We start from the raw sequence: 14,993 nt of genomic DNA on the forward strand, positions 1-14,993 counted from the left end.
CTATACTAGGGGCAATTTATAATGTCCAATTAACCTATCAACCAGCAAGTCTTTGGCCTGTGGGAGGAAACCGGAGCACCCGGGGGAAACCCACGCAAACACAGGGAGAACTTGCAAACTCCACACAGGCAGTACCCAGAATTGAACCCGGGTCGCCGGAGCTGTGAGGCTGCGGTGCTAACCACTGCGCCACTGTGCCGCAGGACATCTAAGAGCTGACTGCTGGAAATGGAAGGGCAAACCGGGAGGGTTAATCAGGGCACACCCGCTCAGTGAAGGAGAACGGGCCCTGATGGAAAGCATAGCAGAACAAGCGGTGACTTTCATGCAGTAAGACCAGGAAGCCTACCACTGCAAGTGCAGGAAAATTTAATAGGATTCCTGAAGGTTATCAGAGTTTTGTGTCTGAAGGGAGAGTAACCCCATACCCCTCGTGTGGGGCAAGTAATTCCATAGTAATCCTCAAGGACACGGGGGCCACTAGATCCCTTTCCCCCAGAGTGCAGTAAACACCAGATGGTGGTAAATGGTATTGGAGGGCAGTGTATGCCTGTACCTTTACACCGGATGCGCTTGGAGTGCGACATAGTTTCGGGATTGGTGACCGTAGGGATTGTTTCTAGTTTGCCTGTCGACAGGGTTGACCTGCACCTAGGTAATGATCTGACGGGGACGAAGGTGGTAGCTTCCCCAGTAGTGAAAGAGAAACTGCAGGTGGTCAGAGAGACAGGGCAGTGGCAGGAGACAGAACCCTGCAGTTTCCCTGAATGTGTAGTGTATCAGGCCATGATCAAACCAGCTCCCCCAAAGGAGACTGCATTGGCACTGCAGGCAGATAACCATGAGGTCTGTCTGTCTGAGACTTTCTTTGGAAAGTTAGAAGACCCAGGGAATGAATTAAATGAATCTTCCCTAGCTAAGGCTCAGTGAGCTGACCCAGCATTGAGAGAGTTAGCACAGGCTGCCCAGTCTGAAACTGAAGCAAAGGGAGTCCCTGATTGCTACTATTTAAAGAATGAGGCACTGATGAGGAAGTGCAGTTCTCCTTGCAGACCTGTGGGCAAGGAGTGGACAGTGGCTGTGCATGTCGGTACACAAAAAACATGAGCCCGCGTAAGACAGCAGTTTGACTGGCCAAAACTCCACAAAGATATGGTGGAGTACCGCGGGAGTTGCCACATGTGCCAGGTTGAGGGAAAACCCAAACCTAAAGTGAAATCCGCACCCCTAAGTCCTGTATCGGTGTTTGGAGGACCCTCCAGCAGAGGGCTGGTGAACTGTAAGGGACCTCTGCTGAGAACAAAAGGGGACAGGCAGGCACGAGGCTAGCAAAAAGGTAGACAGGAAAGGGGAAAAATGGACCAAGAGGGCAGGTTAAAGGAAGTCCAGGAGGAATCGCAAATGTAAACCCCTACTGTCTGGTCAGCCAACCTGGAAATGTTTAAAAAGTTAGACCCCACATCCTCCTATGTAACTGCAGACACCAGAAGCACCCCACCAGAGTTTCTCACAGCATTTACAGGAACCTGCAGAGACAAAGAAAGTCCTCAAGAGGACAGAGAAACCGCGAGGGTGATGCCTCACCTTGTCAAAGTGCCGCAGGGCAGTGGAGTAGAATCTGGACAAATACTTGCAAGCAGAAGTGTCCCAGAGGACAAAGGGAAGATTAGCAAAGAATCCACCCCCAAAGTCAGGAATAAAGGGAACCAACCATCCCCCAAGGTGAAAAGCCCTTGCATGACTCATCAAAGCACTGAAAGAGAGCTCAGAGTGGATCTACCCACTGCCGACGCCCATGAGCAGAACTCCAACCTGAGGCTAATTAAATCTAACCTTGCCCTTGCAGACCTCAACAGAAACAAAGACACCCTAGGCAGTCATGGAAATGTGTAAACTGAAAAACTTCCCCAAAAATCACATTTATTGGGATGCCAAAAAGGGCAGTTTAAAGCAGCACTGCTACCAAGAAAAGACAGGCTTAAAAATTTTTAGGATTTCTGAATGAATGACAATGAATGAGAGAGATGCATGTGTGTTTTCCTGCACCTGCTCTTCTCTCTAGTCCCTTTTAATGAAATGCTCTTTAAAAAATCACATTTCATTCTGCTGGGTGTGGCGGTGTCATGAAGACCCCAACTGCCAAGAATGAGGCATATTAATTTCATCATATGAACATTAAAATTAAACTGTTGCTGGAATGAAGAAATGACTTGTTTAAGGAGATCAGCAGTGGCTGGAAAACATTTGCATACTAAGAGACAGTGCCCAGAGACAACAGAACGGCTCCCTGATCCAATTAACCCAAATGGATTTTGATCACCAGACATTGAATGTGCAAGAAAGCCAGCATTCCAGGGTGTCTGCTAAAATGGAGAATCCACAAACGCAGGAGTTTGTTAAAACAGCTAGTCGCATGACTAACTTGCTGGCCCAGGTTTTTGTTTGAACTGCTCACAGGACAGTTTAGATCAGATTGCAACTGAACTTGGAAGAAGAGAACTTCTCTCCTGGCTAGCACTCTCTCTCTCACGAATCTCCGGATCCAGTGAAGTCATTTAAACCTCAAGAGAGGAAAGACTCCTACATCGAAACAAGTTTTAAAGCGTTCACTGGGCCCCAATGAAACAGCAAGACTTACCAGCAATCAAAGAGTCGACATCGAACTCAAAGGACTGTAAATAAATCCCATCTATTGCCACAAACTTTTCCCCTTTATTCTTTCTACTTTTCTGTCTCTATCTGCATGTGTTTATCGCGTATGCATGCTAGCGTGGTTGCGTTGCGTATTCGTAGTCGTTAACCGAATTAGTTTTAGGTCAATAAACCTCCATCTTCCTTGTTTAAATCTAAGAAAACATGTCTGGTTGATTTCTTTGACTTACAATTAGAGTGCAGTGAACAAGGATTCACTGAGGGGGAGCTAAAAACATGCTGTTTTAAAAATTAAACCCTGTTACGGTCAAACCAGGCAAAGGCTGAGAGGGAACCCCTAGAACCCTTTCTCACCTGCTCGCAACATTATGTTAACACACTGTAGTAACATGCTTCAATCATACACCCAGCATATAGACCCAGTTCAAAGCAAAACCCAATCAATACTTTCATCATGGAACAGCTTGATCTACTGAAATTAGAGCAGAGTGTATGAGGATCACAGTCAATATTAGAGGTTACAGATCTATACCACAATATAGCAAATAGATTCCATGAGACAAGCAAGCATGGTCTACACTATTATTGCAATGTTTAATTTCTGCTTCATAACTGTGAAGTAAATAAATTTCTGAATGCACAATTCAGAAAACATGCAGCTTTTAAAAATTGTATAAAATCTATACATGCATATTAACAACACGAGTGGGGGGGGGGGGGGAATGCCTATTTTAGCCAGTTAAACATATAAGCCGTTTCTGTTCTTCTTGACTCTCCAAAAAACAAATTTAAGTGTAGTAATTCAAGATAAATTACAGGATAAAAATTAATTTGAGCAGGTTCGTTGTACAACATCTGGGTACATATGCTTGATTCTACCCTAATGACCACAGGCTTATTCCCCATTTCACACCATGGCTGACAGCTCAAGTCACATTTAACACTATGTACTTTTACAGTCTGCTCTGTATCACCTCAATTTTTCCAACTGTCCTGCTCCTCCTACACCAGTGACTGAAATCAAAAGAGGGGCCAGTCTCAGGCATTGCAGAGTAACTGGCATTTGATACACATGTAAAATTCATTCTTTATGTCAAGCATCTTTTACAGATCTTCCAATAGTTCTTTAGGAGAAATGGCTAGCCTGACATTGTAGGTTAATTGCTTTGCAAATGGTATTTAGGGGACACCTAAATAATGCAAATTCTGTGCCCAAATAGATAAATTTTTGATTTCTGCTGCTTGCAGTTAGCACACAAGTGCAAATATAGGTGCATGATCACAAAGCGAAGTGTAGTAATAAGAAAATAAGCAGCTTGCTTACAAAAAGTAATTCAATGGATTCTCTAGCACTGTTTGAACAGCATTTTCTATGCAACAGAATGGAAATGAAAGCCCCAAAGACTTCTAAGGAGACTAGATTATGCATATTGTAGTGCAGAACAGTGCAACATCACTGGAGAATGAGTTTGAAAAGAAAATATTATTGGGATAATTTACAGCTAAAGAGTTGAATAGGGCCAGAGTTTAAAGTTGCATCTCCCACTCAAGCATTAGTGTATGACAAGGGAAGGCATAAAGGTCTGTTGAGCTACGAGATTCCCAATATTAGCATTGCGGAATTTCTGTGCTAAAAGGTGACAAAATGGTCGACCAATATCACAGAATTATACGCTTTGAAAAATAATGGAAAATTCTGTCTCAATGTGAATGAATATTCAAGTCCTATAACTATAGATTGTGAGCACAAAGCAATCTTTGCTGGAGAGTGTGGTCATGAACAATTAACTAAAATAAAAGTAACAAATGGATCATTTTGAAACTATTGTGAGGTATACAATGACTTGCAGGAGTTAACAAGTTCTGTTGAGTCTAAATCATAGAAAATGGAAGAATCACTGTTAATGTGAAAAGTTTTAGGGGCTGAAAACTTTAGTTAATTCTAGAGCAGATATATAGTGAGAGAAACAGTGAAGTAATAAAGTTAGAGGAGGGAAAGTAGGAAATGGCAGGGTGGGGGGAGAATGGGGGGTGCGTGCAGGAGGAAGGGGGGGGCAGAGTATTGTGCTTGGTACTCCAGGGACATATGCCTGGACCACTGTGTCCAATTTACATCAAAGAATTGGACTCCAACATAATGCAAACTGGTCAAATTTGTTGCAATATGACAGTAAACTAAAAGTGGCAGTGAAATTTAAGGAGATAGCTCGTAAATTACCGAATTAGTTGGAGAAGACTGTCGAGATTTTTTTTTATTATTCCTGGGATATGGGCGCCGCTGGCCAAGCCAGCATTTATTGCCCATCCCTAATTGCCCTTGAGAAGGTGGTGGTGAGCTGCCTTCTTGAACTGCTGCAGTCCATGTGGGGTAGGTACACCCACTGCGCTGTTAGGAAGGGAATTCCAGGATTTTGACCCAGCAACAGTGAAGGAACGGCGATATAGTTCCAAGTCAGTATGGTGTGAGACTTGGAGGGGAACTTGCAGGTGGTGGTGTTCCCATGCATTTGCTGCCCTTGTCCTTCTAGTTGGTAGAGGTCGCGGGTTTGGAAGATGCTGTCTAAGGAGCCTTGGTGCATTGCTGCAGTGCATCTTGTAGATGGTACACACTGCTGCCACTGTCCGTCGGTGGTGGAGGGAGTGAATGTTTGTAGATGGGGTGCGAATCAAGCGGGCTGCATTGTCCTGGATGGTGTCGAGCTTCTTGAGTGTTGTTGGAGCTGCACCCATCCAGGCAAGTGGAGAGTATTCCATCACACTCCTGACTTGTGCCTTGTACATGGTGGACAGGCTTTGGGGAGTCAGGAGGTGAGTCACTCGCCACAGGATTCCTAGCCTCTGACCTGCTCTTGTAGTCACGTATTTATATGGCTACTCCAGTTCAGTTTTCAGTCAATGGTAGCCCCTAGGATGTTGATAGTGGAGGATTCAGTGATGGTAATGCCATTGAATGTCAAGAGGAGATGGTTAGATTCTCTCTTGTTGGAGACGGTCATTGCCTGGCACGTGTGGCGCGAATGTTATTTGCCACTTATCAGCCCAAGCCTGGATATTGTCCAGGTCTTGCTGCACTTCTACACGGACTGCTTCAGTATCTGAGGAGTCACGAATGGTGCTGAACATTGTGCAATCATCAGAGAACATCCCCACTTCTGACCTTATGATTGACGGAAGGTCATTGATGAAGCAGCTGAAGATGGTTGAGCATAGGACACTACCCTGAGGAACTCCTGCAGTGATGATGTCCTGGAGCTCAGATGATTGACCTCCAACAACCACAACCACCTTCCCTTGCGCTAGGTATGACTCCAACCAGCGGAGAGTTTTCCCCCTGATTCCCATTGACTTCAGTTTTGCTAGGGCTCCTTGATGCCATACTCGGTCAAATGCTGTCTTGATGTCAAGGGCAGTCACTCTCACCTCACCTCTTTTGTCCGTGTTTGAACCAAGGCTGTAATGAGGTCAGGAGCTGAGTGGCCCTGGTGGAACCCAAACTGAGCTTCACTGAGCAGGTTATTGCTAAGCAAGTGCCACTTGATGGTATTGTTGATGACACCTTCCAACACTTTACTGATGATTGAGAGTAGGCTGATGGGGCAGTAACTGGCCGGGTTGGACTTGTCCTGCTTTTTGTGTACAGGACATACCTGAGCAATTTTCCACATTGCAGGGTAGGTGCCAGTGTTGCAGATATACTGGAATAGCTTGGCTAGGGGCGCGGCAAGTTCTGGAGCACAGGTCTTCCGGAATATTGTCAGGGCCATAATCTTTGCAGTGTCCAGTGCCTTCAGTCGTCTCTTGATATCATGCGGAGTGAATCGAATTGGCTGAAGTCTGGCATCTGTGATGCTGGGGACTTCAGGAGGAGGCTGAGATGGATCATCAAATCGGCACTTCTGGCTGAACATTGTTGCAAATGCTTCAGCCTCATCTTTCGCACTGATGTGCTGGGCTCCCCCATCATTGAGGATGGCGGTATTTGTGGAGCCACCTCCGCCAGTTAGTTGTTTAATTGTCCACCACCATTCACGATAGGATGTGGCAGGACTACAGAGCTTAGATCTGATCCGTTGGTTATGGGATCGCTTAGCTCCGTCTATCGCATGCTGCTTACGCAGTCTGGCACGTAGATAGTCCTGTGTTGCAGCTTCACCAGGTTGACGCCTCATTTTGAGGTATGCCTGGTGCTGCGCCTGGCATGCCCTTCTGCACTCTTCATTGAACCAGGGTTGGTCTCCTGGCTTGATGGTAATGGTAGAGTGGGGGATATGCCGGGCCATGAGGTTACAGATTGTGGTTGAGTACAATTCTGCTGCTGCTGATGGCCCACAGCGCCTCATGGATGCCCAGTTTTGCATTGCTAGATCTGTTCAAAATCTATCCCATTTAGCACTGTGGTAGTGCCATAGAACACGAAGGAGGGTATCCTCAATGTGAAGGCGGGGCATCGTCTCCGCAACGACTGTGCGGTGGTCACTCCTACCAATACTCATGGGCAGATGCATCTGCGGCAGGCAGATTGGTGAGGACGAGGTCAAGTATGTTTTCCCCTCTTGTCGGTTCCCTCACCACCTGCCGCATACCCAGTCGAGCAGATATGTCCTTTAGGACTCGGCCAGCTTGGTCAGTAGTGGTGCTACCGAGCCACTCTTGGTGATGGACATTGAAGTCCCCCACCCAGAGTACATTCTGTGCCCTTGCCACCCTCAGCGCTTCCTCCAAGTGCTGTTCAACATGGAGGAGTACTGACTCATCAGCTGAGGGAGGGTGGTAGGTGATAATCAGCAGGAGGTTTCCTTGTCCATGTTTGATCTGATGCCATGAGACTTCATGAGGTCCAGCGTCGATGTTGAGGACTCCCAGGTCAACTCCTTCCCTACTGTATACCACTGTGCTGCCACCCTGCCGGTGGGACAGGACATACCCGGGGATGGTGATAGCAGTGTCTAGGACATTGTCTGTCAGGTATGGTTCCCTGAGTATGACTCTGTCAGGCTGTTGCTTGACTAGTCTGTGGGAAAGCTCTCCCAACTTTGGCACAAGCCCCCAGATGTTAGTAAGGACAACTTTGCAGGGTCGACAGGGCTGGGTTTGTCGTTGTCGTTTCCGGTACCTAGGTCGATGCCAGGTGGTCCGTTCGGTTTCATTCGTTTTTATTGACTTCATAGCGGTTAGATACAACTCATTGGCTGAGTAAAGTTAAAAGGAAGCCCGAGGTGTGACAGTACTGCAGAGCTTTGATCTAATTGTTTGGTTGTGGGATCAACTGGTTCTGTCACTTCCACTATTTAGCATTCTATGTTGTAATTCACCAGGTTGGCACCTCATTTTTCGGTTTGACTGGTCTGCAACTGGCGTGCTCTTCTGCACTCCTCACCGATCCAGGGCTGATCACCTGGCTTGATTGTAATGTCAGAGTGAGGGATATGCCCTCAAGCATAATCTGCAATCACATGGCCAGGTATGTCCACAAAAAGGTCAAATCCAATCCTGCCAATTACTGCCCCATCAGTCTACTGTCAATCATCAGCAAAGTGATGGAAAATGTCACTGCTATCAAGCGGGACTTCCTCAGCAATAACCTGCTCACCAATGCTCTGTTTGGGTTCCGCTAGGGACATTCAGCTCCAGACTTCATCACAGCCTTGGTCCAAACATGGACAAAAGAGCTGAATTCCAGAGATGAGGCAAGCGTGATTGCCCTTGACATCAAGGCAGCATTTGACCAAATGTGGCATCAAGGAGCAAAATTGAAGTCAATTGGAATCAGGGGAAAAACTCTACTGGTTGATGTCATACCGAGCACAAAGGAAGATGGTCGTGGTTATTGGAGGTCAATCATCTCAGCCCCAGGACATCACTGTTAGAGTTCCTCAAGGTAATGTCCTAGGCTCAACCATCTTCAGCTGCTTCATCAATGACCTTCCCTCCATCATTACGTCAGAAGTGGGGATGTTCTCTGATGATTGCAGTGTTCAGTACCATTCCAACTCCTCAGATACTGAAGCATTCCATACCCACATGCAGCAAGACCTAGAAACCATTCAGGCTTCGGCTGATAAGTTGCAATTAACATTTGCACCACACGTGCCAGTCAATGACCTCCTACAGGAGAGAATCTAACCATCTCTTGATGTTCAATGGCATTACTATCGCTGAATCCCCCACCATCAGCATCCTGGGGGTTACCATTGACCAGAAACTGAACTGGACCAGTCATATACTATGGCTACAAGAGCAGGTCAGAGGCTGGCAATTCTGTGGCAAGTAAATCACCTACTGACTCCCCAAGGCCTGTCCACCATCCAGAAGGCACAAGTCAGGAGTGTGATGGAGTACACTTGCCTGGCTGAGTGCAGCTCCAACAATACTCAAGAAGCTTGACACCATCCAGGCAAAGCAGCCTGCTTGATTGGCAGCCCTCCATCCACTCCCTCCATCACTGGCATACAATGCAACAGTATGTACTATATACAAGATGCATTGCAGCAACTCGCCTCCTCTTGGCTCCTTCGACAGCACCTTCCAAACCCGTGACCTCTACCACGTAGAAGGACAAGGGCAGCAGCCGCATGGAACACCATCAACTGCAAGTTCTCCTCCAAGCCACACATCATCCTGCCTTGAAACGATATTGCCATTCTTTCACTGTCACTGGATCAAAATCCTGGAACTCCCACATTACCCTCATCAACCATCTCAGTTATCTTACCAAAAAAACCCGATCAAATTAGTAAAACACAATTTGCCCTTAACAATTCCATGCTGGCTTTTCTTAATTAATCTACATTTGCCCAAGTGTTTGTTAATTGTATCCCGGATCAGTGTTTCTAAAAACTTTCCCACCTGCGAAGTTGAAGTGACTGGCCTGTAGTTGCTGGATTTATCCCTACCCCTTTTTTGGACAAGGGTGTAATATTTGTAATTCTCCAGACCACTGGCACCACCCCTGTATCGAAGAAGCATTGGAAGGTTATGGCCAATGCCTCAGCAATTTCCACTGTTACTTCCCTCAGTATCCTTGGATGCATCTTACCCGGTCTGGTGACTTATCAACTTTAAGTTCAGCAAACCTAACTAATACCTCCTCTTTAACAATTTTTAGCCCATCCAGTGTCTCAACTACTTCCTCTTTCACTATGACTTTGGCAGCATCTTCTTCCTTGGCAAAGACAGTTGCAAAGTACTCCAGCCATGCGCTCTGCCTCCATGCATAAATCCCTTTTTTGGCCCTGCTCCTACTTTTACTACCTTTTACTATTCATATGCCTATAGAAGACTTTTGCATTCCCTTTTATGTTGGCTGCCAGTCTCTTCTCATACTCTCTCGTTGTTTCCCTTATTTCTTTTTTTCACTTCCCCTCTGATCCTTCTACATTCAGCCTAGTTCTCACCTGTATCATCAAACTGACATCTTTCATATGTGCCATTTTTCTGCTTTATCTTCCTTTCTATCTCGTCCATCATCCAGGGAGCTCTGCCCTTGTTTGACCTACCTTTCCCTTCATGGGAACGTACCCAGACTCTAGCTGAACCATCTTCTCTTTAAAGGCAGCCCTTTTGTTCCAGTACAGTTTTTGCTGTAAATCTCTGATTCCAATTTACCCGGGCCATATCTGTTCTCACCCCATTGGGAAATTGGTCCTCACACAATTAATTATTTTTACTTTGGATTGCTCCTGTTCTTTTCCATAGCTAACCTAAACCTTATGATACTACGATCACTGTCCTCTAAATATTCCCCTGGATATGACACTGGATCCATTTGAACTACCTCATTCCCTAGAAGCAGATCCAGTAACGCTTCCTTCTTCATTGAGCTAGAAACATACTGATCTAGAAAATTCTCCTGGACCCACTTAAACTCTTCTCCCTCTCTCTGTCCTTTACACTATTACTATCCCAGTCTATACTGGGGTAATTAAAATCCCCTCTTATAACTACTCTATAATTCTTGCACCTCTATAATTTCCCACTAGTTGGTGGCTGATAGAATGCACCCAGTAGTGTAATGGTACCTCTATTGTTTCTTAGCTCTAACCAAACAAATTCCGACCTTGACCCCTCAAGGATATCCTCTTTCTGCAGAATGATAGGAAACTTGCCAAGCCTTCTATGACAGCACCTTCCAAACCCATGACCTCTACCACCTAGAAAGATAAAGGCAGCAGACGTATGGGAACAACACCACCTGCAAGTTCCCCTCCAAGTCATGCACCACCCCGACTTGAAACTGTATTACCATTCCATCACTGTCAGTCAAAAACCTGGAACTCCCTCCCTAACAGTACATGGACTGCAGTGGTTCAAGAAGGCAGCTCACCATGACCCTCTCAACGGCAATTAGGAACAGGCCACAAATGCTGGTCTTACTTGTGAAGCTCACAACCCATGAACCTTAAAAAAAACCCCCACTCCCCTGCCTTTTACCAGGGCTGCAAATGTTATCTGTTCATATACTTATCCAAGTCCCTTTTAAAAGCCACGATTGAATCTGCCTCCATCACACTCTCAGGCAGTGATCTCATTCCAGATCCTAAACACTCGCTGCATAGAAATGTTTTCCCTCATATTGCCTTTGGTTCTTTTACCATTCATCTTAAATCAGTGTCCTCTGGTTCTTGACTCTTCTGCTAAGGGGAACAGTTTCTATTTATCTACTCTGTCCAGACCTCTCATGATTTTGAACATCTCTTATCAAATCTCCTCCCAACCTGCTTTTCTTTAAAAAGAGAACAGCCCCTACTTCGCCAATCTATCAATGGAAACATTTTTGTAAATCTTTTCTGCACCTTCTCTAATGCCTTCACATCCTTCCTAAAGTGTGTTGCCCAGAATTGGACACAATGCTCCAGTTGAGGCAGAACCAGTATTGTATAAAAAGGTTCACCATAACTTCCTTGCTTTTGTACTCTTATGACTATTTATACAGCCCAAGATCCTATATACCTTATTAATCACTTTCTCAACCTGTCCTGCCACTTTCAATGATTTGTGCACATATACCCCCCATATCCCTCTGCTCCTGTACCCCATTTTAGAATTGTATCCTTTATATTGTTTTGTCTCTGATTGTTCTTCCTTCCAAAATGTACCACTTCACACTTCTCTGCATTAAATTTCATCTGCCACGTGTTTTGCCCATTCCACCAGCTTGTCTCTATCCTTGAAGTTTACTACTATCTGCCTCACAGTTCACAATACTCCCAAGTTTTGTGTCACCTGCAAATTTTGAAATTGTGCGCTGCACAACAAAGTCAAGGTTATTAATATAAAGAAAAAAAAAGGTCCTAATAGCGTGGAACCCAACTATACACCTTCCTCCAGTCTGAAAAACTACTGTTCACCACTACTCTCCAGTTTCCTGTCACTCAGTCAACTTTGTATCCATGCTGCCACCATCCTTTTTATTTCATGGGCTTTAATTAAAAATTGTACAGTGCTCTGGTCAGACCACAAGTTCTTGGCACGTGGAAACCAGGGAGACATTCAAGCACTGGAGCCAGTGCAGAGAAGAGATGCGAGGCTGAACCCAAGGGGTCTGAGTTATAAGATTAGACAAATCTTGCCTTTTTCAGCCTGGAAAGAAGGTGTTTGAAAATTAAGCTCAAGAGTTATATAAAAAAAAAAGTGTGAAAAAACTAAAAGCAAAGTAAGTAAATTTATTTAAAATTTTAAAATAGAGCTTGGAATAGAACAAGGGGCTACGCATTCAAATTAGTAAAAGGCAAATTTTCAGGAAGTTCATCATATGGATTGGACATCTGGATAGAGCATTGGAGGTGAAAACCCTGGAAACATTTAACAACTAATTAGATGCTACAATGGAGGAACTTTAGGTCATTTGTAAATGAATAAGCCAAATTGCCTTCCTTATTCATAAATAACTTGTAAAAATTTAAGCTTGAAAAAAAACTCAATGAAACCACTGGTAAATACCACCACAGATTAAGCTGTATCCTGGAAAGGGGCATTCATTTCAATAAGCTCTGTACTGGACTCAAATATCAGTTGAAATAATGAAAGATTAGCAATAGTTTATTGTGTAGAAACAGTCTATAATGCAAACTTGCGTACCAGAAATCGCCCTGAATTAATTTTCTATGGTCAGAGGAGAGTCAACGTTTGAGCAAATGAAAGCAAGAGATCAGAAAAATTAGAATTAAACTTCTTGACTTCCATGCACTTTACGAACATACGAATTAGGTGCAGAAGTAGGCCATTTGGCCCCTCCAGCTGTTCCACCATTCAATAAGATCATGGCTGATCCGTTTGTGTCTCAAATTCCACACTCCCATCTACCTGGATAACCTTTGATTCCCTTGCCTAACAAGAATCTATCTACCTCCGCCTTAAAAATATTCAATGACCCCGCCTCCACCACCATCTGAGGCAGAGTGTTCCAAAGTCGCACAATTCTCAGAGAAAAAAATCTCATCTCTGTCCTAAAAGGATCACCCCTAAATTTAAAACAGTGTCCCCTAGTTCTGGACTCACCCACAAGAGGAAACATCCTTTCCACATCCACCTTGTCAAGACCATTCAGGATCTTATATACTTCAATCAAGTCTCCCCTCACTCTTCTAAACTCCAGTGAAAACAAGCCCAGTCTGTCCAACCTTTCCTCATAAGACAACCCGCTCATTCCAGGCATCAATCTAGTAAACCTCCTCTGAACCGCCTCCAATGCAATTATATCCTTCCTTAAATAAGGAGACCAAAACTGCACACAGTACTCGAGATGTGGTCTCACCAATGCTCTGAATAACTGAAGCATAACATCCTTACTTTTATTTTAAATTCCTCTCATAATAAAGGATAGCATTCCATTAGCCTTCTTTATTATAATGCACTAGAGCACCTGGATTCCTCTGCATCCTGGAATTCTGCAGTGTTTCTCTGTTTAAGTAATACTCTGCTTTTTTATTCTTCCTGCCAAAGTGAACAACTTCACATTTTCCCCCATTATACTCCATCTGCTAGATTTCTGCCCACTCACTCAACCTATCTACATCAGTCTGCAACCTCCATATGTCCTCTTCATAACATACTTTCCTACCTATCTGTGTCACCTGCAAATTTAGCTACCATGCCATCGCTCCCCTCATCTAAATCAGTGATATAAATTGTAAAATGTTGAGGCCCCAGCACAGACCCATGTGGGACTCCACTCATCACATCCTGCCAATCAGAAAAAGACCCATTTAGGAATACTCTCTGTTTTCTGCCATCCAGCCAATCTTCTATCCATGCTAATATGTTACCCCCTACACCCTGAGCTCCTACTTTGCGAATAACCTTTTATGTGGCACCTTGTCAAGTGCCTTCTGGAAATCCAAGTACAGTATGTCAACCGGCTCCCCTTTATCCACAGCACATGTTACTCCTTCAAAGAACTCCAATAAATTGGTTAAACATGATTTCCCTTTCACAAAACCATGCTGACTATTCCCAATTACCTCGAGTTTTTCTAAGTGCCCAGTTATAGCCTCCTTAATGATCTCAAATAATTGCCACATTGCTTTCACCACAAAATTAAAAACAACCCACTGATTAAATATTCAGAATAATACTTACAGGACACCTGGATGCAGGCTGTACTTCTTCTTTCCGAATTTGGTTTGCTGAGCAAAATAGTCATAACGTTCGGATTTCTTCCACATATAATAATATGCAACACACTCGCCAACTGAACGTGTTCTGACCTAGACATATAACATGGGTTCAAGAATGCTGTAATGTCGTGGAGCAAATCTACAATTTTAATGATCAACACCACCATCCAATTTCATAGAGTCCTAGAGTTGTACAGCACAGAAATAGGCCCTTCGGCCCATCGTGTCTGTGCCAGCCATCAAGCACCTACCTATTCTAATCCCATTTTCCAGCACTTGGCCCATAGCCTTGTATGCTATGGCGTTTCAAGTGCTCATCTAAATACTTCTTAAATGTTGTGAAGGTTCCTGCCTCTACCACCTCTTCAGGCAGTGTATTCCAGATTCCAACCACCCTCCGGGTGAAATTTTTTTTCCTCAAATCCTCTGCCCCTTACCTTAAATCCATGCCCCCTGGTTATTGACCCCTCCGCTTAGGGAAAAAGTCTCTTCCTATCTAACCTATCAATGCCCCTCATAATTTTGTATACCTCAATCATGTCCCCCCTCATCCTTCTCTGTTCTAAGGAAAACAACCCTAGCCTTTTCAGTCTCTCTTCATAGCTGAAATGCTCCAGCCCAGGCAACATCCTGGTGAATCTCCTCTGCACCCTCTCCAGTGCAGTCACATCCTTCCTATAGTGTGATGCCCAGAACTGTACACAGTACTCCAGCTCAAATTACTGA

The 14,993-nt window shown here is 44.6% G+C and overlaps 1 protein-coding gene across 5 annotated transcripts in view; it reads right to left on the minus strand.

Moving 5' to 3' along the window:
- LOC137351611 (mesoderm induction early response protein 2-like) overlaps positions 1–14,993 on the minus strand; it is a 101,759-nt gene that overhangs the window by 20,800 nt on the left and 65,966 nt on the right. For all 5 annotated transcript variants that reach the window (XM_068016218.1, XM_068016219.1, XM_068016224.1 and 2 more), the window contains one exon: positions 14,230–14,357. In XM_068016218.1, the coding sequence (XP_067872319.1) occupies positions 14,230–14,357 (128 nt within the window). The remainder of the gene's footprint in view (positions 1–14,229; positions 14,358–14,993) is intronic.

Source organism: Heterodontus francisci, chromosome 36 (genome assembly GCF_036365525.1).
Source record: "Heterodontus francisci isolate sHetFra1 chromosome 36, sHetFra1.hap1, whole genome shotgun sequence".
In the NCBI taxonomy this organism is placed as follows: domain Eukaryota; kingdom Metazoa; phylum Chordata; class Chondrichthyes; order Heterodontiformes; family Heterodontidae; genus Heterodontus; species Heterodontus francisci.